This window comes from Balaenoptera physalus, assembly GCF_965194825.1.
Source record: "Balaenoptera physalus genome assembly, chromosome: 5".
Taxonomy (NCBI): Eukaryota; Metazoa; Chordata; class Mammalia; order Artiodactyla; family Balaenopteridae; genus Balaenoptera; species Balaenoptera physalus.
The window spans coordinates 25,971,346-25,995,316 of record NC_138884.1 but is presented as its reverse complement, the minus strand read 5'-3'; the positions used below and the strand labels follow the sequence as shown (position 1 = coordinate 25,995,316).

At 39.4% G+C, this 23,971-nt stretch overlaps 1 protein-coding gene across 1 annotated transcript in view; it reads right to left on the bottom strand.

The window, feature by feature from the left end:
- The window catches only part of NFKB1 (nuclear factor kappa B subunit 1), a 124,514-nt gene that overhangs the window by 48,476 nt on the left and 52,067 nt on the right, over positions 1-23,971 (bottom strand). Inside the window, exon 6 of the mRNA XM_082462377.1 lies at positions 9,018-9,166. Within this exon, the coding sequence (XP_082318503.1) occupies positions 9,018-9,166 (149 nt within the window). The remainder of the gene's footprint in view (positions 1-9,017; positions 9,167-23,971) is intronic.

Sequence of the window (23,971 nt, the reverse complement as noted above, 5' to 3'; positions counted from 1 at the left end):
ACAGGCCGATACCAGAGAAGAAAGAACCACATACCGAGAGACACTCAGAGCATGTGTGTGAGGAAATGACCCAAGGCTGGGAAAAGAACAATCAGAAGCACAGGCAAAACAGTCCCTGGAGCACACACACGGCTAGAATAGTTCAAGAAATCTTGTGATACACGAACTATTAGGGTGTACAGTCAGAAAGGTATTGCCTTTGTAATGGCATCAAGTTAACCCTAGACTAAAGGCTGCTCTGGTCTCCCTAAAAAGGCTTAAAAGTAAGTCTAGACACATGAAAGAATGCTCAACATCATTAATCATTAGAGAAATGCAAATCAAAACTACAATGAGATATCATCTCACACCAGTCAGAATGGCCATCATCAAAAAATCTAGAAACAATAAATGCTGGAGAGGGTGTGGAGGAAAGGGAACACTCTTGCACTGTTGATGGGAATGTAAATTGATACAGCCACTATGGAGAACAGTATGGAGGTTCCTTAAAAAACTAAAAATAGAACTACCATACGACCCAGCAATCCCACTACTGGGCATATACCCTGAGAAAACCATAGTTCAAAAAGAGTCATGTACCACAATGTTCATTGCAGCTCTATTTACAATAGCCAGGACAAGGAAGCAACCTAAATGTCCATCGACAGATGAATGGATAAAGAAGATGTGGCACATATATACAATGGAATATTACTCAGCCATAAAAAGAAATGAAATGGAGGTATTTGTAATGAGGTGGATGGAGTTAGAGTCTGTCATACAGAGTGAACTAAGTCAGAAAGAGAAAAACAAATACAGTATGCTAACACATATATACGGAATCTAAGGGAAAAAAAAAAAAAAAAAAAAAGGCCATGAAGAACCTAGTGGCAAGACGGGAATAAAGACACAGACCTACTAGAGAATGGACTTGAGGATATGGGGAGGGGGTGGGGTGAGATGTGACAGGGTGAGAGAGTGTCATGGACATATATACACTACCAAATGTAAAATAGATAGCTAGTGGGAAGCAGCCGCATAGCACAGGGAGATCAGCTCGGTGCTTTGTGACCACCTAGAGGGGTGGGATGGGGAGGGTGGGAGGGAGGGAGATGCAAGAGGGAAGAGATATGGGAACATATTGTATATGTATAACTGATTCACTTTGTTATAAAGCAGAAGCTAACACACCATTGTAAGGCAATTATACTTCAATAAAGATGTTTAAAAAAAAAAAAAGTAAGTCTAGAAAGGATCAAGCTATTCCCAAATTTAACTTCATCCCAATGCTCAAAAATATTTAGAAGCATAGAAAATAAAAAATCCAACTACCCATAATCCAAACTTCAAAATGTCTACCATCCAATCAAAAATTACCAGGCATACAAAGAAACAGGAAAATATAACTCATAATGAGGATAAAAATCATTCAATAGAAACAGATACAGAAATTAAATGAGACAGAAAACAGAATTTGTAGATAAGTACACGGAAAAGCTATGAGAGATATACTCCATATGGTCGAGAAGAAAGCATTAGTATGTGAGGGAGAGGCACGGAAGATATAAAAAAGACCCCCCCCCCAAAAACCCATAGAGATGAAAACTACAACGTCTGGGAAGAAAAACACACCAGATGGGATTAAGAACATATTAGACAGTACAGATAAAAAGATTAGTGAACAAACGGCCAAATATACATGAGGTTGATGTTTCAGAAGAGAAAAGAGGAGTGGATGGAAAAAATATTTTAAAAATAATGGCCGAAAAGTTTTAAAATTTAATAAAAACTATAAACCCAGAGATCCAAGAATCTTAATGAACCACAAAGCACAAGAAACATGAAGAATACAACACTAAAGCTTATCATAATCAAACTGCTGAAAACTAGTGACGAAGAGAAAATCTGAAAAGCTGATACAGAAAAAAACTGACACACTATGTACAGAGGAATAAAGATAAGAATGACAGGAGACTTCTTTTTGGAAACAAGGCAAGCCAGAAGACAGTGAAGCAGCATATTTTAAGGACATGAAAGAAAAACCCTTTCAACCTGTATTTCTATACTCCTCAAAAATGTCTTTGAAAAACAAAATAAAGACTTTAAGATGTACAACAACTGAAAGAATTTATCAGCAGCACACCAGTGGTATAAGAAAAATTAAAGGAAGTCAACACATGGGTAAGTATAAAATACTTTTTTTCCCTTATTTAAAAGTTTCTTTAAAAGATAATTGACGATTTAAAGCAAAAATAAAAAACAATATATGGTGGGATTTACAATATATGCAGATGTAAAATATATGACATAATAGCATAAAGGTCAAGAGAGGGGAAATGAAAATATACTGTTAACATGCTATACATAAAGAGGTATAATGCTACTTGAAGGTAGACTATGATAAGTTAAAGATGTATAGTATAAACCTAAAACAATGGATAAAAAATACAAAGAGGTATAAATCTAAAAGGAGATAAATGAAATAACAAATAATCAATTAATCTAAAAGAAGGCAGAAAAAGAGGAAAAGGGGGAATGAAGAATAGATAGGACAAGCAGAAAACAAACAGCAAGATGGCAGATTTAAACACAGCCATAACAGTAATCACATTAAATAAAAATCACCTAAACACCCCACTAAAAGACAGAGTATGTGAGACGGAATACAAAGTAAGACCCAACTATATGCAGTGCATATTTACTTTGAATGTAAACACACAAAAAGGTTAAAACTAAGAGGATGGGAAAAAAAATGTTCCAAGCTAACATTATTCAAAAGAAAGCTGAAGTAACTATATTAATTTCAGTTAAGGTAAACTCCAGAGCAAAGAATATTACCAGGAATAAAAAAGAAGGTCATTTCATAATGATAAAGGGATCAATTAATTGAGAGGACATAAGAATCCTAAATTTTTATGCATCTAATAAAAGAGCTTCACAATACAAGAAGCAAAATCTTATAGAACTGAAAAGAGAAATAAATGTATTTATGAATATTGTCAGATTTCAATACTCTTCTCTCAATAATTAATAGAACAAGTAGAGAGAAAATTAGTAAGGAGACAAAAGCTTTGAACAAACAACCTGACCCAACTGACATTTACAGAACATGCGTTCAACCTGATCAGACTAAACATTCTTTTTTAAGTGCACCAGGAACATTTACCAACACAGACCATATTCCCTCCATAAAACAAGCCTCAATACATTTAAAAGGAATCAAATGATACCAAATATTCTCTTACCACAATGGAACTAAATCAGATATCAATAACAAAGTTACCTAGGTAGGAGTATATTTAAATCAAGACTGGCCACGTAATAATTAATTGTTGAAGGTGGGTGATGGGTACAATGAAGGCTCATTATGCTATTCTTTCTACTTTTGTATATGTTTGGAAATTTCTATAATAAAATGCAAAAGAAAAATGAGAGCAGACATTATTAGCATAAAAAACAGAAAAAAACAAGGATTATAAATGTTAACATATGAGAATGCAAAATGGTGCAGCCACTTTGGAAAACTTGGCAGTTTCTTTTTTTTTTTGCCACACCACGCGGCATGTGGAACTTCCCTGACCAAGGATCGAACCCGTGGTCCCCTGCAATGCAAGCCCGGAGTCTTAACCACTGGACCACCAGGGAAGTCCAACTATTTGGCAGTTTCTTATCAAGATAAACGTACTCTTAGCACACATCCCTACAATTCCACTCCTCAGTATTTACCCAAGCCAAGAAAAATGAAAACTTATATTCACACAAAAGGTGGCTTTGTTCTGAAAAACTGGAAACAAACCAAATGTCCTTCAACAGGTGGATAAACTGTGATATATCAACACAATGCAACAGTGCAACACTACTTATTAACTAACAGACTCAGCAATCTGGAGGAATCTGAAATACATTATGCTAAGTGAAACAAGCCAGACCCAAAAAGGCTACATATTGTATGATTGCATTTGCATATCATTCTGGAAAAGGCAAAACTATGGGGGTAGAACAGATCAGAGGTTGCCACGGCCTAGAGTTGGGGGGGAACCTGACTCCAAAGGGTCACACAGGGGTTTTCAGGATGGGGGTGGGGGGAGGGAATGAAACTATTCTACACCTTAATTGTGATGATTATATGAGTATTTATCAAAACTCATAGAACTGTATACTTTAAAGGGTGAATGTTACAGTATTTAAATTAATTTCAAAAATTTTTAGAAAGAAAGGTTATCACAGTTAATAATGGGTTAGTAGCGGGACTGGTACTACAGTCCTGTTTCTTACTCTAAATGCCGTATTCTTACACGTCAGTGGTTTTCAAAGTACACTCTCCAGACCAGCAGCATCAGCATCACCCAAGAATTTATTAAAATGCAAATTCTTGGGCCTTATCCCAAACCTACTGAATCAGAAACTCTGAAGGTGGCGCTCAGCCATCCGTGTTTCAACAAGCCCTCCAGGTGATTCTGATGGCCCCTAAAGTTTGTGAACCACTGCTCTACACGATGAGACAGGCCAATGAGATCAGAATCTCTGGAAGTAGGGCCTGGCATCAGTATTTTTACAAAGTGACCAAAGGTGACTTTAATTAGCAGCCAGGTTTGAAATCCTATACACTGTGCCAGATGCTGCCATCATTATGATCGTCTGGGAACTGCCTCTGCCCTTTGGCTAGGTTCAAATCCCCAGGTCCTTGGGTTGGGATTCTAAAGTGCCTCCTCCATCTGGCCTTTCTTCCTCTCCAGACTCAAATATTGACTTCACGGCTGGCCTGAGATTTGAAAGCAGCCCTTGACTCACAATACACACCCTAGATACTTCCAATCTCAGTCCAGACCTCGTCCATTTTCTCCAAACAGCTCCTTTTCTGGGCATTAAGGTTGAACCATATGAAACTGCCAGTAGCTGTTTATGGATCTACAAAAATAGCAGTTTAATAGTCTGCATTAGTTCATTGAGGGAAGACTTGTTTCTGTTTTGCATTTTTATATTTATATATCTACTTCGAGTGCTTACCATTGGTATATGCTGGAAATATTAGTTTAAAAAAAAGAAAAACTTCACATTTCTCTAAATCAGGGCTGCCAGGAAGCAAGCAGAGGGTGTGGTGATTATTGGTGAGGAAGGTGGCTTAAAGCAAAGTCAAGTAACAGTTTCCATTGAATGCAAATTTCAGAGAACTAAAATGCTGTTGAAACAAACTGCTGATATTCAGGATAGAAAATAAAACACCAAACAAAGATTATTTTTATGAGGACAGGCACTAAGGACTAACTAAATAAGTGAGTAGGAAATAAAAAGTCAAAACTAAAGCTAACTAAAAGAAGCTAAAAGGACAACCCCCCCAAATTAAACCAATCAAACTTACAATCATGACTTAGTTATCTAAAACATGAATAGTTTAATATAGATAACAAAATACCTTTGAAAATAGAAATTAAATTTTACTGAGAACTCATGCTGAGAGTAAAGTGAAGAGAAACACTCCAAAGAAAGGTCATTCTTTTGGTTTTGATAATTTAGAAGTTATTTATCTTCTCAGTGTCATTTTCATATACCTTTTTTTTTTTTTTTTTTTTTTTGGCCACGCCAAGTCCGGCATGCACCATCTTAGTTCCCCAACCAGGGATCGAACGCGTGGCCCCTGCATTGGGAGCGCAGCGTCTTAACCACTGGACCACCAGGGAAGTCCCTCCATATATCTTTTTTGATGTGTTGGATTGATGCCCTGATTATGAATCTATACTCTTAACCTAAACTGTATTGAAAACTGCTTATCATGGTTCTGTTTCTAGTATTGACAAGTCTAAGGAATAACTCTGGCTATCTTCCTAAATTTCTCTATATGCTATTCTTACCTACAAGTTAGAACTAAATAAGAATAATTGTTGACATCCTGTAAATACACATGAGGCAAGTTGGCTCATGTTATTTCATAATATTAGCTAATGTTAGTTCAGTGTAGAATTTGGATGTAAAGGGCCTGGAGGTCGATTCTGTAGCCTAACATTCAGATTTTATAAGGGAAGAAATTAAAGTCCCCAAGAAGTCATGCAAATTGCCCCCAGTCCTACTGTTGTGAGTGACAGAACTGGAAATAGAATTCTGGTTTCCAGACCACCAGCATGAGACTCTTTCTACTAAAATGCAACAGGTTCTGGTATTAGAAACTTAAAAAACAATAAGAGAGACAAATGAAATCATGAAGGAAATACTGCATTTTGGGAAACACTATAGGCAAAAGTTTCTCAGTTAAAAATCAAATTATAAAAGGAATACCAAGGTTTCATAGAGCACTCTGAATGGGAGAGGCTACTGAGTCTACTGTAACTCTTAGGTGGCATCCTCTTCATTACATTTCTTCGTGAAACTGCATAGTATTAGAAAATCCCACAGAGCTATGACCAGACGTCTTGATGATCACATTTACAAGTTTAGATGCTCAAACTGTTGAATGAATGAATTCTTCCAACTACCGAACCCCTCACGCCAGCACTAAAAGAGAGTAACAGATTTCCTCACTTTCCTTGGAGACAGGGAATTTACTTTTACTCCTGCTGTAGGTCCCAAATTAAATAACCATTAGTTCCTCCCCAAATCCTCAAAGACTACTAAGGCAAACCACAGAAACACCAAATTACAGATAACATACTGGAACGTTTATAATAACAAATATTGTTAGTAGGGAACTTCACGTATAATTTCCTCTGAAGGATATGATTATCACACACATTAAACAGGACCAAAGAGAATATACACTTCGTACTGACAGTAGCCTACTCGAGTAAATCTGCAGAGACACTAAGTGATCAATTAGGCCGAAACTCTTTGACAATTACCCTGCATTTCAAAGCTCTCATAGGTCAGTCAGGAACTGTAAGGGTATTCCAAAACAAACGATGAACCAACTGTGACACACAAGAGGAAACAGGTCAGCCTTTCAAGAGGATGTTGAAACAAGTTCATTTAAAGCATAGTTGAATTTTTCAAATCAATTTAGGCTTCTTCCTCCAATCTAAAGTTTTTTTTTTTTCCTCTGACATCAAAAGAATCAGATTTTAGTGACTTAAAAGAAAGCTCTCTAGGTTTTTCACACTTGAAAATTTTAACAGTCAAACAAAGAAATACCAAGGAACGTGAAAGTTCAACCTCCCCAATAACAACCAACTTGAAACCTGATCGGAATTCAAAGCCTGAAATGTTACCATCAGCTTAATTATAGTTGATTTAAACAATTCCTTTCTTTTGAGTGAACAGTCTAGATTAACTGGGATTTTACCGTAAACTATATAAACCAGTATTAGGAAGCCCTGAAAGATATTCCTGAAAATTAGACAAATTTAATTAAAAATTTCTTTTGAATTGAATTTATTTCTATAATACTTCATTCAGTAAAAATGGCTTGTTTTATCTCTCTGACCAACCCTTAAATGAATATGTCTCTTTGTATTTACATTTCCAGTCTAATGAATGCCTAAACAAATTTGTAATCCTTGGTTGTGCACACTTTAAAAAAAAATTGAAGTATGGCTGCTGTACAATATTATATGTTACAGGTGTACAATATAGTGATTCAAAATTTTTAAAGCTTATACTCTATTTTTAGTTATTATAAAATATTGGCTGTATTCCCCATGCTGTACAATATATCCTTGTAGCTTATTTTATACCTAGTAGTTTGTACGTCTTAATGCCCTACTCCTATATTGCCCCTCCCCCCTTCCCTCTCTCCCCACTCATTTGTTCTCTATATCTGTGAGTCTGTTTCCTTTTTGTTATACTTACTAGTTTATTTTTTAGATTCCATACATGAGTGATACCATACAGTATTTGTCTTTGTCTGACTTACTTCACTTAGCATAATACCTTCCAGGTCCATCCATGTTGCTGCAAAATTTCATTCTTTTTTATGGCTGAGTAGTATTCTATTGTGTATATGTATATACACACATCTTCATCATATATATATACATATACCACATCTACTTTATCCATTCATCTGTTGACAGACACTTAGGTTGCTTCCATATTTTGGCAATTATAAATAATGCTGCTATGAACACTGGGGTGCATGTATCTTTTTGAATTAGTGTTTGGGTTTTTTTGGCTATATACCCAAGAGTGGAATTGCTGGGTCATATGGTAGTTCTAGTTTTAGTTTTTTGAGAAACCTCCATACTGTTTTCCACAGTGGCTGTACCAATTTACATCCCCACAAACAGTGTTTGAGAGTTCCCTTTTCTCCACATCCTCACCAACGTTTGTTCTTTGTGTTCTTTTTGATGACAGCCATTCTGAGAGGTGTGAGGTGGTACCTCATTGTGGTTTTGATTTGCATTTCCCTGATAATTAGCGAGATCAAGAATCTTTTCATATGCCTGTTGGCCACCTGCAAGTCCTCTCTGGAGAAAGTGTCTAATCAAGTCCTCTGCCCATTTTTTAATCCGGTTGTTTGTTATTTTGATGTTGAGTTGAATGAGCTGTTTGTATATTTTGGAAATTAAGCCCTTATAGGTCTTATCATTTCTGTGCACACTTTCTAAGCAGCACAGAACTGAAATAATATTTACCTATCCACTTCATGCTCAACATGTTCACACTGTAAATCGAGAATCAATAGTTCATTAAGGGAATCACCAAAGGTACGAAATCATCCATAAAGTGTTGATTTCTGCTATAGCCAGTTTTCTTCTAATTTGTCCTTATCCTTATTTCCAGAAGGAAAATATTGCTAAAAGTGGCACAAATGCCTCATAGGTCAAGTGACTGTATAGTTTATCTTCCAAACTGGGCCACTTTCGAGAGTGGAAGAGGGTGCTGTAAATAATTAGGCCAGGACCACAGGTACAAAGTGGGTTGTATCAGGGAAATCCAGACAAGTGGGCGCCTTACTCTTCGGTGTCCTCGGAGTCCAAGCGAGAGCTCAAATCTTCATTTTCTGGGGCTCTCGGAGGGTCTTGGAAAGACCCTGAATAAAAAGGGCCTGCTCCCTGGCTGCCCTGTTCGATCTGCACCTCCCTTCCACAACATCACACACCCTCACTTACCCGACCACCATGTCCTTGGGTCCAGCAGTTACAGTGCAGATGCCGTCCTCACAGTGTTTTCCCACCAGGCTGTGCGCATGCAGGTGGATGTTTTTTCCATTTGTGACCAACTGAACAATAACCTTTGCAGGTCCCACATAGTTGCAGATCTATACAAGAAGCACATTTCAAAGTTAGCACATCTGACTACATTACAACATGGGAAAATGCTTAAGACAAGCCAGTTAAGTATAAAAAGTATAATATAAAATTTAAGCATATCTGTACATATACGACCACAGCTCGGTTTTGAAAAATATGTGGTGAACAAATGATGAGATGGAAATAAATTAAAATGCTAATGGCGGTTGTTTTGGGCGTGAAAGATATTCTGCAGGAAGCAGACCAGTTAAAATACAGCACGTATTGTTAAAATCGGAAGGAAGAGCACATCTTGGAGGATGCTGTATCCCCTTCCTACTAACCAAGAACACATTTTCAGCTGCACCTTCATTGCACTTTTGGTCATAAAAGGTGGGTAAAAGATCGGTGAGAAGGGTATTGGGGTTGACTGACTGATGGAAATCAAGAGAAGGAAAGAGGTGAGCAGAAAGTGTCCGTCCTAACTCTCTGCCGTGAGATTAGGCAGGAGAGAGAGTCTTGCCCAGGGACCCGGCTATGAAGGTTGGCCATGGACACCCAAGCCCATGGACTTGGCCTGCAGTGAGCGGTTTCTTTAATTCAAATCAGCGTACTACCTAAGTGCAAACCCTTAGATATGACACCTGTTTAGCTCTTGTTTTATAAGATTTTTCCATTTAAAGTAATTCATATTTTTTATTGTTATACCTTTAAAATGATGACAAGAGCAATAAAAAGAAAACTGCAAGGAGATAATGACATTTTAAGTAAAGAGAGCTTGGACACCCTTTCTCCTCTCGTTGGTTCTCCAGCCCTCTATAGGAGACCACAGATTCCTTCCTTGAGAAAGCCCCAACACTAAAATCATACTCACAGAAAAGACCAACGGCCTTATTTTTAAACTTCCTGAATATTATAAGTCAGAAACCTGTGATAAATTCAGCCAAACTGTTGGAAATGCACTGTATCTCCTCAAAGGGTGGCCGGCCATCCTCGTTTGCCCGGGAATGAGAGGGTTTCCTGGGATGCAGGACTTTCAGGGCTAACAACGAGAAGAGCTGGTCACCCTATCTCCTTAGCTCATACTGTCTCTTTTTGAGGAAGTATATGACCTAAATCCAGGACCTCCCAACTATACAATCGTTAGAAATATTTTAATCTGCACAAGCAACCCTTAGCTCAGAAGAAAAAGAAAGTAGATAGAAATCTCACGTAGCAATGGATCCTTGATGGATGTCTTTCTGATATATACTTGAGGAAGAACCTACGCTTGCCAGTAAAATTGCTTGGAAACAGAATTCCTTTCCACCAATCTACTTCTACTATAAATACCATCAGATGAATTTATATTCCATTGAGGCATGGTTTTGTTAGGATGTTTTCGGTATGGATTTTTTTCCCAATCCAATCTCCCACCGCAAGAGTTGAGGAGAAGTTGATGAGAACTGGGATTATTCCCCAGAGGCTTTTGGGGGAGAGAAGTTTCCTCTCCTGAACAAAGGACAGACTCCCTCTGTCCACAGCGTAGCTCCACTGGAAACCTTAGGGCCTCTCTGCCTGAACCCAGGCTCAGAACCGCTGCAAAAGTTTGCTTCCCAGCCCGCTAACACCCCTTCCCAAGGAGCAGGGCCACCTGCGGGAATGTCCTCCAGTCCTTGCAGAGCAAGCTAATCACAAAGAATGCTTAGGATTAAATTAGGTTCTGACCACCTCAGAGCACAAATAAATAATTTCTTAAACAGGTTAAGCACTTAAAAAGCCCCCTGGGCATAAAACCAATCATGAACTTAGTGCTTTCCCTTTTATAACAGGTAGAAAGCCTTTGCCCTTCAGGGTAGGACAGGGAATGAAAAGTTCTGGGTTTGCTCCAAAGTTGGCTGTTGTCCCTACATACTCCCTGGATTGCTGATGTCAGTTCTGTGTCTTGGTGTCAACATCTGAAATCAGCCTTTGTTATGATGACATATTTCACAGGGATTTCTTCAACAGTAAATAAACAGTGAAAGAGCATGAAATAGACCATGTAATTTCACTTTTAAGTGCACTGAGCATAGGAATGCAACAGTGTAAGGCATGACCAAACGCTTCACTTGGGTGAAATCAGGTAGGCTTTCCACTTAAGCAGGGCACCAGAAGAAATCCATCCATTAAAGCCCAATCCCTTTGGATATCTGGACCCTTCAACGTCACCACTATGAAGGAATCAGTCACAGGCACTGAAGGAAAGAGGTGGGAGGTCTCCTCAAAAAGTACTCACATCTTTTTCTTGCTATTACTTCACGATCGAAGGGTGGCAAGAATGAGGAACTGGGTAGTCTCTGAGGTAAAAGGACCTGAGAAGTGTGCCAGTGACTAATGTGCTGTTTGATCCATTTGAAAGAGTTCAAGTCAGCATGGCATCATCTGGTTTTTCACATAGGCCACAGGGCAATGACAGGGAGGCCCCTGGGTTTTGTGGACTTTCCAAAATACTGACTGAAGGAAGTAAGCTGAGGCATGGGGACACACAAAAAAATACTATTTTCTATTTTCAGGCTCTATGGCTAAGGAAGACAGTGGAATTCTACCTTAGGGGAGGGAATACTTCATAAAATGCCACCAATGACTGAGAGCTATTTGCAACTGACTCAGAAATTCATTTGTTCTATGGAGAATCAGATTATTTTTTTTCAGCCTCCCTTTTACTTCTTTGCATAGTGGTTCCCTTGAAAATTAAGTTTATAGAAAGCAACTGTACCTGCCAGAAAGGGTGGGTTATTTTTTAAAGAGTCTGAGCATAGCAAGCTTTTAATAAACACTAATGGCTTAAATACCAGTTAAGCTATCACTTAGAACCAAGGAGACAAAGGTGACCATAAGCTACCAAGGGACACAGGAACAGCAGGTACTTGACAGACAGACTAGCTAGGTTTGAAGACAGTTCCACCATTTACTAGTTCTGTGACCTCGGGCAGGTTCAGCTCCTCATCTGTAAGATGGGGATAATAACAGGACCTCACAGGTTTGTTATGAGGAGTAAATACATTAATGCATGTGAAGTCTTGAAGACCACTGCCCAGTAAATAACAGCAATACACAGTGTTAACCACTATCTTATTACTGTAATACATTCCTCTACCTAGAGACCTTTAAATAATACAACTGCCCTGAGGTGAATGTTTATAAATCCCGTTTAAAGGCAGGTGGCTGGAATAAATGACCAATTCAGGCCACTTCTATTCCTAGGGTAAGCCTTTTTTCTAGAGTGACATATTTTACTGGGCTTTGTTATTTATTTATTTATTTATTTTAGTAATAATTATGTTATTGTAGTAACAGCTATCATTCTTGGAGGTGCTCAGGATTCCTTGGCTTCCTTGATGAAATCAAGCCTTTCTTCCAGGAGCTTTATGACTCAATACCTACTGATGACCACAGGCTACATCTGCTTTTTGAGTAAGAAACAGAAACCAAGTATCTCAGATAATACCAAACTTAGTCAAATCACCTCCTTTTATTTAAAGCAACTAACTCTGTCATGCTCTGGAAAAGTGCATACTGGTTCTTTAAAGGTGATCAAGAGAAGTAATCTAGAATTTTCTAAGAATCAGATTTTGAAAGGTCCACTTTACTTGCTGAGTTAATTTGGACCTATCACTTTGGCAGAAGGTAGAGTCAACATGAATATGAGACGTGACACATGAAGTAGTTCTTTTCTGCTGAGTTTTTCCTCATGAAGTGATGATGATGATACTTGAAGAAGAGGAGGAGGAGGGAAAAATCCACACTTTTCAAACAGAAATCTACCCTTACTTCACTTGTGTATCTAACTTTGACCTCTACTGCTAAAGCAGCAGAGGAATGTGGTTAAATTCAAGAGCTCTGACGCCAGGCTGCTGCGCTCAAATCCCTCTGTTGTCACTTAATAGCTGGGCCAGCAGGGAAGGATGGTTAACTTCACTGGACATCAGCTTCTCCACCTTTAAAATGAAAGCAATAATACATTTGCTTTCATAGGATTGTTTTTAAGGATTAAATGAGTTAAGTGCTGGGCACCTAACAGGATTAGCAATCTCAAATATAAACCCTCTCTCCTATCCAGGCTATTACCTCACCGACAAACCAAAATGTATCCATTTATTCAGTGAGTACTTATTAAGCCCCTTCTATGTCCCATGCACTGCAGTAGGTCAGGGAGTGGAGGGATACACAGCTGAGTAGAAAACAGACATAACTCCTGTTCTTATGGGAATGAAGGAGTAGGACAGATACTAATCAAAAATATCACAAATAAACCTAAGTACATAACTATGAAGCACTTACACAGGACATACAGAACAGGGATGTGACCTGGTCAGGATGTCAGAGAAAGCTCCTTGAGGGAGTAATGAGGGCTGAGCTCTCAAAGAAGAGTAAGAATGTAACAAGGGACAAGCGGGTGGGTAGGGGTTGCGAAGAGTATTGCTGGCAGGGAGAGCAGCACAAACGAAAGCTCTGCGGTGACAGTCCGACTCATGGTCTCCTCAGTCGTACTTACTGCCACCTCTCAGGGTTTCCTTCCCGTGGTTCCTACCACCTGGGGGTGTCCCTTCCTTCTCTTCCCTGTGTAGAACCATCCATTCTTCAAGGGTACAACCTAAATCTGAATCTTCCATGACACTCCCTTCACCACTTTAGCCCACAAACTCCACCACCGTCCCTTTTCTGGGGAATGTGATAGGAAGAGGGCAGGAAAATTATACAGAGTTTATTGCAACAGGAAGATGGTAAAACCAACTGGCAACTGAAGGGTTACTGTCTTACCTCTCTTGCTTGTTAAAGTCCCAGAGCACATCTACCTATACTTCCTCACTTTCTGTTTTTATGGAAGGGAAGGGGACTTGTTAACTCAGCCCATCTTCACATCAGCCCTGCGGGGTCAGTAGTGCCACCCCATTCCACAGCCAAGGGAACTGAGGCACATTACGATGAATTAAACTGCCATCATTCCTGTAACTGGAGTGATTGGGCAGCCCTCTGAACTTGGGTCTGTCCACCTTCTCTTTTATAAAAAGGGGCTGTTTCCCTCCTGGATTTCCCAATGACCACCGTTAGTGGTTCACTAACCACTTCAAAGCCCGTTCACATTTTCCATCATTACACTGGCTACCACCTGGCTTAATCACCTTTTCTTCTGTATGTGTCCAGTGTGCGCAGTGTTTTATGGCTCTCCTCTGCCTAGCACAGTGTTCATGACAGTTATCCCTGAAAAACCTGTTTGTTTGGTTTTGTTGGTGTGTGCTGTGGGGAAGAAGGTCTCAGTGAGAGGTGTGAGATGGCAGAAGTGCACTTGTCCCTTTGTAAGGCTTCTTTCTAAACAAAATTGTGCCACAGACATTATTAAACTGTGCATTGATTCTCCTCTGTTACGGTGCAAGTCATATTACAAAATGAAGAAAAAGGAGAAGGAGGAGGACAAGGGAAGGGGGGGAGGGAGAGGAGGAGGAGAAGGAAAGAAAAGAACACTATTTTCATAATATACCTCCTCTCAGTGATGCAAAAGAGACTTTAGTGTTCTTTATTCTTTATTATTTGTTGAGTACACAGGAAGTACTGAATAACCTTCATCAAACAAGATAGTACAGAACCATATCTAATAGTTTCTGGCATAGGGTAGGAAGACGCTTGGTAAAGTTAGTTCCTTCTTTTTAAGCCAGCAGATTTCAAGCTGATCCGATCTGGGACCAAATCCCAGCTCTTTCTTCTTCCAGCTCTGTGGGCTTACACAAGTTAAATAACCTCTCTGAGCTGCACGCTCTATACCTACAAAATGGGACAATAATGGGACCTCAGAGGGCTGTTGTGAGAACCACACAGTGTCTGGCACACGGCATGTACTATGGAAGCACCAGTTTCTTTCCTTCTCTTTTATAAAAAGGGGCTGTTTCCCTCCTGGATTTCCCAATGACCCTGTGAAGCAGACAGACTTGGTACTATCATCCCCATTTTGCAGATAAGAAAACAGAAGTTTAGACAGATTAACAAATGACATAACCCAAGGTCAGACAGTCAAGATCCGGAGGATGTTGGAATTCATCCTGAGTCTTCTGAATGTAGGTGCGGTGTTCTTATAAGATGGGATGACATGAAAATATCCTCTCTGGCCCACTCACTGTTGACAACATGGTTGTTTTTCCAGTAATGCTCCTGGATTTGCGTTGATTCATTCACATTCTTTCGTCTTTTTTATTGCCCTACTTATTTGACCAATAGCACATATGGCTCAGATGTTTGCCTGGGATTGGAAGGGCAAACTGGGCCATTAAACACAACAAAACAGACAAAGAGGGCTTCATCAGCTATGTAGAGAAGTGGAATAAAATCACTATCTATGTAAAACTCCACTTTGCGAGTTTTGTGTTTTTTGTCATACTTTGACCCCTAGTTTTTGTTTTATTTGAATTTTCAGTTTCATTACATCAAATATAGCCACTTATAAATCATACTTCTTTCAGAAAATCAAGTAACACACTATTGCTAACTCTGGGGACTGCTGGGGACTTGCACCTCAATAGGTGTCATTATCTAATTAGTAAATTAAAAATAAATGTTTACCCTTTGCATGGCCCAATTGTTCATGGTTACAAAATAATATGTAACTTATGGATGAACTGTGTTGCAAATGTTCATTTATAGGCCAGTTTTTATTGGAACCTGGCTTATAAACCTGGTTTATTCTTTTATTTATTTACTTTTTAAAATAAATTTATTTATTTATTTTTGGCTGCATTGGGTCTTTGTTGCTATGCGCAGGCTTTCTCTAGTTGCGGTGAGCGGGGGGCTACTCTTCGTTGCAGTGCACGGGCTCTTTTTTATTGCGGTGGCTTCTCTTGTTGCGGAGCACGGGCTCTAGGCACGCGGGCTTCAGCAGTTGTGGCACGAGGGCTCAGTAGTTGTGGCACACGGGCTTAGTTGCTCTGCAGCATGTGGGATCTTCCTGGACCAGGGCTCGAACCCGTGTCCCCTGCGTTGGCAGGTGGATTCTTAACCACTGTGCCACCAGGGAAGCCCCTAAACCCGGTTTATTCTTAAATAGAAAATAAAACTTAAAACAGTAGTATTCTTTTCTACTGAATTTCTTTTCTACATCTCCTTACCCTCGTTGCTGCACTACGTGCATTCTCAAATTCTTTTTTTTGAATAAAGCATAAAATATATAGTATTTAGTCAGACCTTTAAAAGATATTCCCAAACTAACCACTTCTTATCGTCTCTACTGCTACTCCCTGGTTTCAAGCCGCCATGATTAGTTTCCTGAGTTTTTGCTCCTATGTTTCCTATGCCTCCCCCACTTCCCCATGGCCTGTTCTCCTAGGCGATCCTGTTCAAGTCAGGTCATGCCAAATGTGGACACTCCTCTGATCAAAGTCCTCCAAAAGTGAAAGCTGTTGAAGATGGATGACTCGTCAAGGGGACTCACTGTAGTGTTTTGGGTATATATGATTACATTTTTCCATGGTAAGAAGTTAAAAAAACCCTCAGAACCTCTAATGGCTTTCCATCTTAAAAGCCAAAGTCTTTACAACAGCACACAGGCCCTGGGCCCTCTGACCCCACTTCCTCTTTGATCTTGTTTCTTACTCCTTCTGGAGCCACATCAGCCTCCTTGCCAGCTCAGCTCCTACCTGAGAGCTCCTGCCTAGAACACTCTTTCCCTGGACGCCTGCATGTTCTCTTACCTCCCTTCAGGATCTGCAGAAATGCCGTTTTCTCAGGGGAGCTTTCATGGGTTTCCCTACCGCCTATCTAAATTTTTAACACTCCCATCCCCGAATTCCTTGCTACTTTCCCCTGCTTTATTTTTCTCCCTGCATTAGTTACCATTTAATATACTACATATCTTACTTATTTTGATTATTGCCTAACTTCCCCATTAGAACAGAGGCTCTGTAAGAGTGGGGACAATGGTTTCTTCCCTGTCATATCCCAAATGCCTGCAATAATGTTTGTTATACTGTGCGCATTCAATAATTAATCCTGTAGCAAATGCATGATTAAATAAGATGACTAAAATGTTATCTATGGAAGGCGATTTATTAAAATATAAAGAGCTGTGCTAGGTAGGGGATGGAAATTAGGAAATTATATTCTTTCTTTTGTTATTTTGTCTTTTCAAAAAAAAAAAAAAAAAGGCTAGATCCTAGTGCAGCCTCTCAACAGGCTATTTAAATTAGAAAGTGATTATTTACACCAGAGCAGAACATTAGCGTAAGTTGATTGAAGGGCGTCTGGGTGTGGGCTCTGTCTGGACCTGCAGTATGGTTAGAGGAATCTAACTGCTGAGGGTCAGGAACTCAGGCAACTGTGGGAAAGTGAAGGGAAGGTGGCTCTTGAATCATCATCTTGTTGGAAAATCAAGGTTACAGCGCTCCCGAAAGTCCAAGACACCCCCTTGAACTTCCCCCTTCCCGCCCCAGCTGCTGTTACCCGTAAGGCATTCTCCTGCTGCACTGAAGAGGCTAGGGACTTGACTCAGAACATTTTCTCTATTCCTTGCCTTACTACTGCCCTCAGGGATCCAGAATTCACATTTCTGGTTCACCCCAGTTTCACAGTCATGTACTCCCCAAATGAGAGGGCCCTTCTTTGACATTCACCCTGGTGACTGACAGGAATAACCACTCCACAGGACCTTCCCATAAAGCAGTGCAGGCCTACACCTCCAAGATCTCAAACTACTGGGCTCCCTTTCAATAAAGAGCACAGGCTCTGGAGTCAGACGGACCCGGCTCTGAATCCTGGCTCCTCCCATTACTAGCTGTGCCATCCTGGGCAAGTTACTCAGCCTTTCTGACGTGTCTTCTCATCTGTAAAATGTGAATACCAATACATAATGTCTGAATTTTCACCAGGATTAAAGGAGGCAATTTAAAGTGTCAAATACAGTGCTCGATTCATAGCAGGGGCAGAATAGATGACAGTGATTCTGTTTTGTCTCTTCATGTTTTAAGCAGATATCTGCAGTTGAGATTTCCTCTGACTGTAATGAGAAGGTGAAAATGCACTGCATGCCAGGCTCTTCAACCTCTCTTCTTACTGTCACCCAGGCTCAAAACATCCCCATTACTTTACATATCCGCTGCCAATTCAGAGAAATGTAGGTCTGTTCCCTCTTCTAGGTCCAACCACTCTGTTTTTGCACTTACTGCCAGACTTATTCCAGATCTCCTCAAATTACTCTCCTCCCTCCCTCTCCAAAGGACGCTTCCCCTTAATCCACAAATCACGTACACTCTTCTCCCTTATTCGGAACAACTCTTTCTCTGATAATGATGATAACAACGGTACAGGTTAGCATTTATTGAAACCTATGAGCCAGGCACTACAGTAAGAAATACAGAACCATTCTTTCATTTGATTTTCTCTGTAATTCAGTAAGAAACATTCTTAAAAGGCACTTATACCTGCTTGAGTGCCATTCTCTTTTTTCCTTATCAAGTATGCAAGAAAAGCTCTAATCACCAATGCTGAAACCCCAACTTAATCTGTAGTACCTTTGCAAATTAACTAATCCCTCTATGTCCCAAAGAAATACGTGCTTCAAGGTCATGATTTACTCCATGTTTCCAAACTGACCAGCCATTTCTTATTCTTCATCCCACTTAACCTCTCTGTAGCCTAGGATGTGTTACATTCCCTCCTCAAAATGGTCCCCTCCCACTTCATTAGACAGTTCTGCTAAAGCACGCTTCCTCCTCAAAAGAAGTCTTGCCGGAGATCAGTCCTTGGTCTATCTCTAACCATTACCGTAATCACTCTCTTGACACTTTTATGTAGTCTCCTGGATTTAATTATCTAGTCCATGCAGGATGACTCCTCAATAAGTCTCATGTGCTTACCTTCCTCTTAAGAATCCGTAACCCTTCCAGCTGCTTGCAGGGCACTTCCTGTCCATAACTTATAACTCAATTTGCCCACGACTGAAGGCCCATGAATGGCCTTCCTCTGAAACCTACTCTACCTCCTAGTAAGTGAAACCACCACCTTCTAAGCAACTGCACCAAAATTCTCCTATCATCTGGGATTCCTCTGTCGTCCTCTACAAGTAATCAATTGCTGAATTCACTGATTCAGCCAGGTGGCACTCCCCAAAATCTCCGGCACCTGTCCCTTCCCTCTATTCTCACTCCCCTAGTTTATCTATCTCAGCCTGAACCAGAGTTTAACTCATGAGGAATCACTGCAATTCTTCCCACTTGGTGTCCCTGTGCTTTTCCCTTCTAATCCCTCAGCAGATGGCTACCAGATTTATATTCCTAAAGCACAATGCTCATTATAGCATATCACTCCTATATTAAAACTTATAGAATCTATCCACTTTCTACAAAATGTGGTCTAAATTCCCGAGGCTTGCACGATTTGGCCCTATCATACCTCTCTAGCCTCATTCCCACCTTTCTCTTTCATGTACTCTTCATTCCAGCAGAATTATTCACTTTTCCCATCCAACCTCAGAGATTTCTATTTTTGAGCCTTTGCTGCTGACTTTTCTGCTTGTGCTATCTTCTCTAGTTAGATTCATGCTTTCAAATTGCTACCTCTCCCTCAAGATCCAGCCCCAAACGCAATCTCTGCCTCGAAGTCTTCTCTGCCCACCCCAACTAGCTGGATCTTTTACCTTGGGGCCATTAGGTCATTCACTCTTTCATTTGAAAAATACTACTTTATTCTGCAATTCCTACCTGGCAGCTATAGGTGCTGGTTCTACAGTGGTGAATAAAACAAACAATATTATCATATTTCAGATATTTAAGGACGTATCTTAGTTCCTCTATTAAACTGACTGGTCTTTGAGGACCAAGGCATTATTTAATTCTTTCTATTTCCCCAACCCCCAGGATGGAACCAGTAGTATTTAATTAATAGCTGTTCAAAGAACTAATGACTGAATAAATCACTGGCTCCAGGGAGCAGCCAAGTAGGTAACAGCTCCCAGGCAGTGTTAGGAAAGAATGCTGACAGCAGGGCCCATCAGGCCATCTTGCCTTAAGATCTGTTGAAGGGTTATAGTCACGTGATGTGGTTTATCTCTCTACTATAACTATGAGGGATTACCCTGAGAAGTTTCTGAAAAGCCCTAGCAAAAGGTGAGTGCATGAAGCCAATTAACTTGTGAAATGCTACTGACTCCTTGGCTTGAAATCGCATTTAGGAAGACCTAACCCTGGCACCATTTTATTTCTAAGAGGATTTTTTTGAAGTATTTGTACTCCCTTAGGCTTTTCCACTGAGAAAATAACTTCCATTTACAGACAGACTGGCTGTAGAGGTGCTAAAACATCTTTAATTTTTATAAATTCAATTCTCAGGGAGAATTTAACCCTGACATACAATTTCCCCATGGTGCTGGAGTTTGGCCAAGGTGGCAGGATGGACGGAAGACACTCATCAAGGGCTGGTTCCAGATAAAACAGAAGTGAGACAGGGAGGACCAGAAGCGCTGCCTTGGCCGCAAGCCCCGTGTAACCCGGAGAGGTGATCTCACATTCATCATCCCAGCTAGACTCTGCCGGGGCAGCTACACGAGGAGGGCTTTCCCCACCAGCATCGCAGAGGTGCGCGGGCACGTCCCGCCTGAAAACAGGCCTAACTTCAGAGTCAGTTCACACTTCTAAATTACCGAAAAATACCCCAGGAGTGCGAAGTCAAGACACTTTAACCTACCCCAAGTTGTAATTTATTTTCAAGTGTGATTCCAAGTTTGGAGAAAACAACAGGGACGAGAGCACAGTTTATAGGATTTAAATAAATGGTGCTTAATATAAATGCCTCAACATTCTTAAATTTGTAGAGGAACGTTCTCCTGAAGTCTGCACATTTTCAGATAATTTGGGTTAATTTTCAGAGCAGATTTTCAGTACTCCAGTAAGCGGCCAGAGTTCCAGTTGCCAGTTACTGCTATGATCTTGTGTTAGGCCCCTAATCTCTTTGGGCTTCCGAATTCTTCATGTGTAGAATCACTAGATAACAACTATATGTCTTCCAGCTCTGAAATTCTATGATTCCTAGTCATATATATATATATATATATATATATATATATATATGACACACAGGACAACACCCCAAAGATCACATTTTCAAACTAAAAAAAAAAAAAAAAAGTTTAAAATCACAGAATTTCTGAGTTGGAAGGATCCTAACAGTAAACTTATTTTTAAAATTGTGAACATTTTAAATACATTTAACACAATTACAAACTGAGAAAACATACAATCAACACTCAAATTACCTGTTGCAATGGGGCTTCTGATAGCATGGAAAATCAAAATTTAGAGACAAAGAAAAACCTTCATGTTAGGCAAAGATTTCAACTTTTCTCATTCAAACTGAAATTGAGTAACCAAAGTGTTTATTTTCAGTAAATCCAAGAAGGGTCCTGCCCTGGGTAAGTTAAATCCTGATAATAAAGAACCAACTTTTCTGGGGATATGTCAAAAATGCTTCAATTATACAAGTAGGGGGGTGGGAGAGAAACATACAAGCAAACCAAAAACAGAATGAAAACTTTTAATCTACAAAGCTTTTTTTTTTAAATCCTTACAAACTACATAAAAGTAACTAGGAGGATTAGATCACATGTAAGGTATGACTGAAGTATGTGCAAAATAAAAACTTTAGGTTTTGGATTTATTTATTCTTTGAAAATAGAAATTATTAATATAAGTTTTAAACATTCTTTTAAAATAGTTTTAAAGTCTCTCAACACATTGTGTTTGATGAAAACCTAATTTGAGATAATTAAGAGTATCTTCTGACTCTGTGATATTCAAATTTACTTGGGATTAAATGTCATTGATTTCTTTCTGTTTAAAGGCATACTAATCATCCTCATGATATATTTTTCTTGCTTAGAAAACCCATCCTATCACCTTCACTGAAATCCACTGGTTAGAGAAGTAAGTAAATACTTTGGCTTTTAATGACTGAAAGTACTTACAGACATCACTTAATATAGAATTTAATTTGTACTATAGTAAACACAGCTGCCTGTACAAGAATTTGGACCACTCTGGGAAGAAGACAATTAACTGTTCCTTTCCTCAGAAGGAAAGTACATAAGATAAAGCACTTCAACTATTCTTCTGTGATTTCCTGTGGAAAACCCCTACAAAATTAGGAGAATTACAAGTGAGTAGAAATGGGAAATTTTCTTTGTCTGATTTCTTGTTGCCACTTTACTGGTTAATTTACATCCCAGACACTGATAGGGCAAAAGAGAAAACATGATCTAAGTGTCAGACTGAGGTTAACCAACATATTGTACCATCTACATACTATTATGTAAGCAAAAGGAGGAAGGGAGAAACACCAAAATTTCTAACATGGTCTAGGATAACATCAGCCAGTAATCTGGAAAAACAATAGTACTTTAAACCTGCAAAAAACCCTACAATGTGATAACTTTATATTGTTCAGCCTATACAGACTAAAACAAAGTATTAGAAATAAATCATACACTTTGATGCTTGGATAAAATGTTCTGCAAGCTATTAATTTATATTAGTTTTAGGGATTTGCCAGAAAATTATAACTGCCCTATAACCAAATCTTGATTTTCCCTTATTATGAAGGTACAACTTACTAAGTAAAAAATCTTTTTAAAGGCATAAAAAAAAAAAAGAATTTACTTATCGCAAAGGATCTTAACACAAGTTAGCTTCCCTGCCCTGTAGTCTTCCAGTTTATTTTTTGAACCAGTCCAGTGACAATGAACTTCATCCTGGGGCTATACATTCCATTCTTAGGCAGCTCTGACTCTCAGTGACAAGTGAAACCTCTGCCTCCTGGGGCTTCCACTCAGTTCTTTTTATTTCATCTTCTTTTGACGGCAGGACACACCTCGTCCTTCCTTCCTATGACAGCCGTCCAAATATTTGAAGACAACCAAATTCTCCAGGCTATAAATATTCTCATGTTCAATGACCCTTTGAGGAAGGTTCGAGTTCTGTCACTATTCTGGTTTGAACACACTCAAGTTTCTATTTCTCTACAAACAGGGTGCCCAGCACTGTACACAGTTTTCCTGGTGTGAGAGTGAGACCACCGTCTGCTTTTATATACTACTTCTATTAAGGGAGCCCAATGTGGAATTACTTGTTTGGTTGTCACATCACATTGTTGGCTCATGTTGAGTCCATTATTAACTAAAACTTCTAGAGCTCTTTGCATGCATATCCCTCCTACCCTGTACTTTGTTTTCTGGATGCAGTCAACTCTTTTAAATATCATCGCTTAAGAATTTAGCCCTTGGTTCTGATGAAGATATGGTTGTTCAAGTCTATTTCTGAATTTTAAAATCCAAAAGTAATAAACAAATTTTACATTAAAAAAAGAATTTAGCCCTTTGCCCCAGCTTTTCAAAATTAACTTGAAGTTAAATTATTTGTTATCTATCACTTTATGTCATTGCAAATGTGATACAGCCTCCATTGAAGACACTGATAAAATATATTGAAGTAGTTGGGGAAAGATCCCTGGGGCGGGAAATATCCCTCCAGGTTGACATCACCAGCATGAGAAATACTGTTAACCCCTGAAGTATAAAACCAGAGATCTCCAACATCTCAGTATTCCACAATCCTAGAAACCCTGCCAAAGAAGACAGTGAGGTATGTTTGGTGTGATTTGTTCTTACTAAGGTGCCTGAAATGGATACCCAGCTCTCTAGTCTCTGGTTTGAAAATGCACCTTTCAAATGCCATGAGCATTCTGTCAAAAATAGAGGGGGCTGGGACTACCTAGCCAAGAGGTGATCTCAGGGTAAGGGTGTATCCCCCAGCCCCCCGCCCAGTCCTACACACACTGCAGAGCAT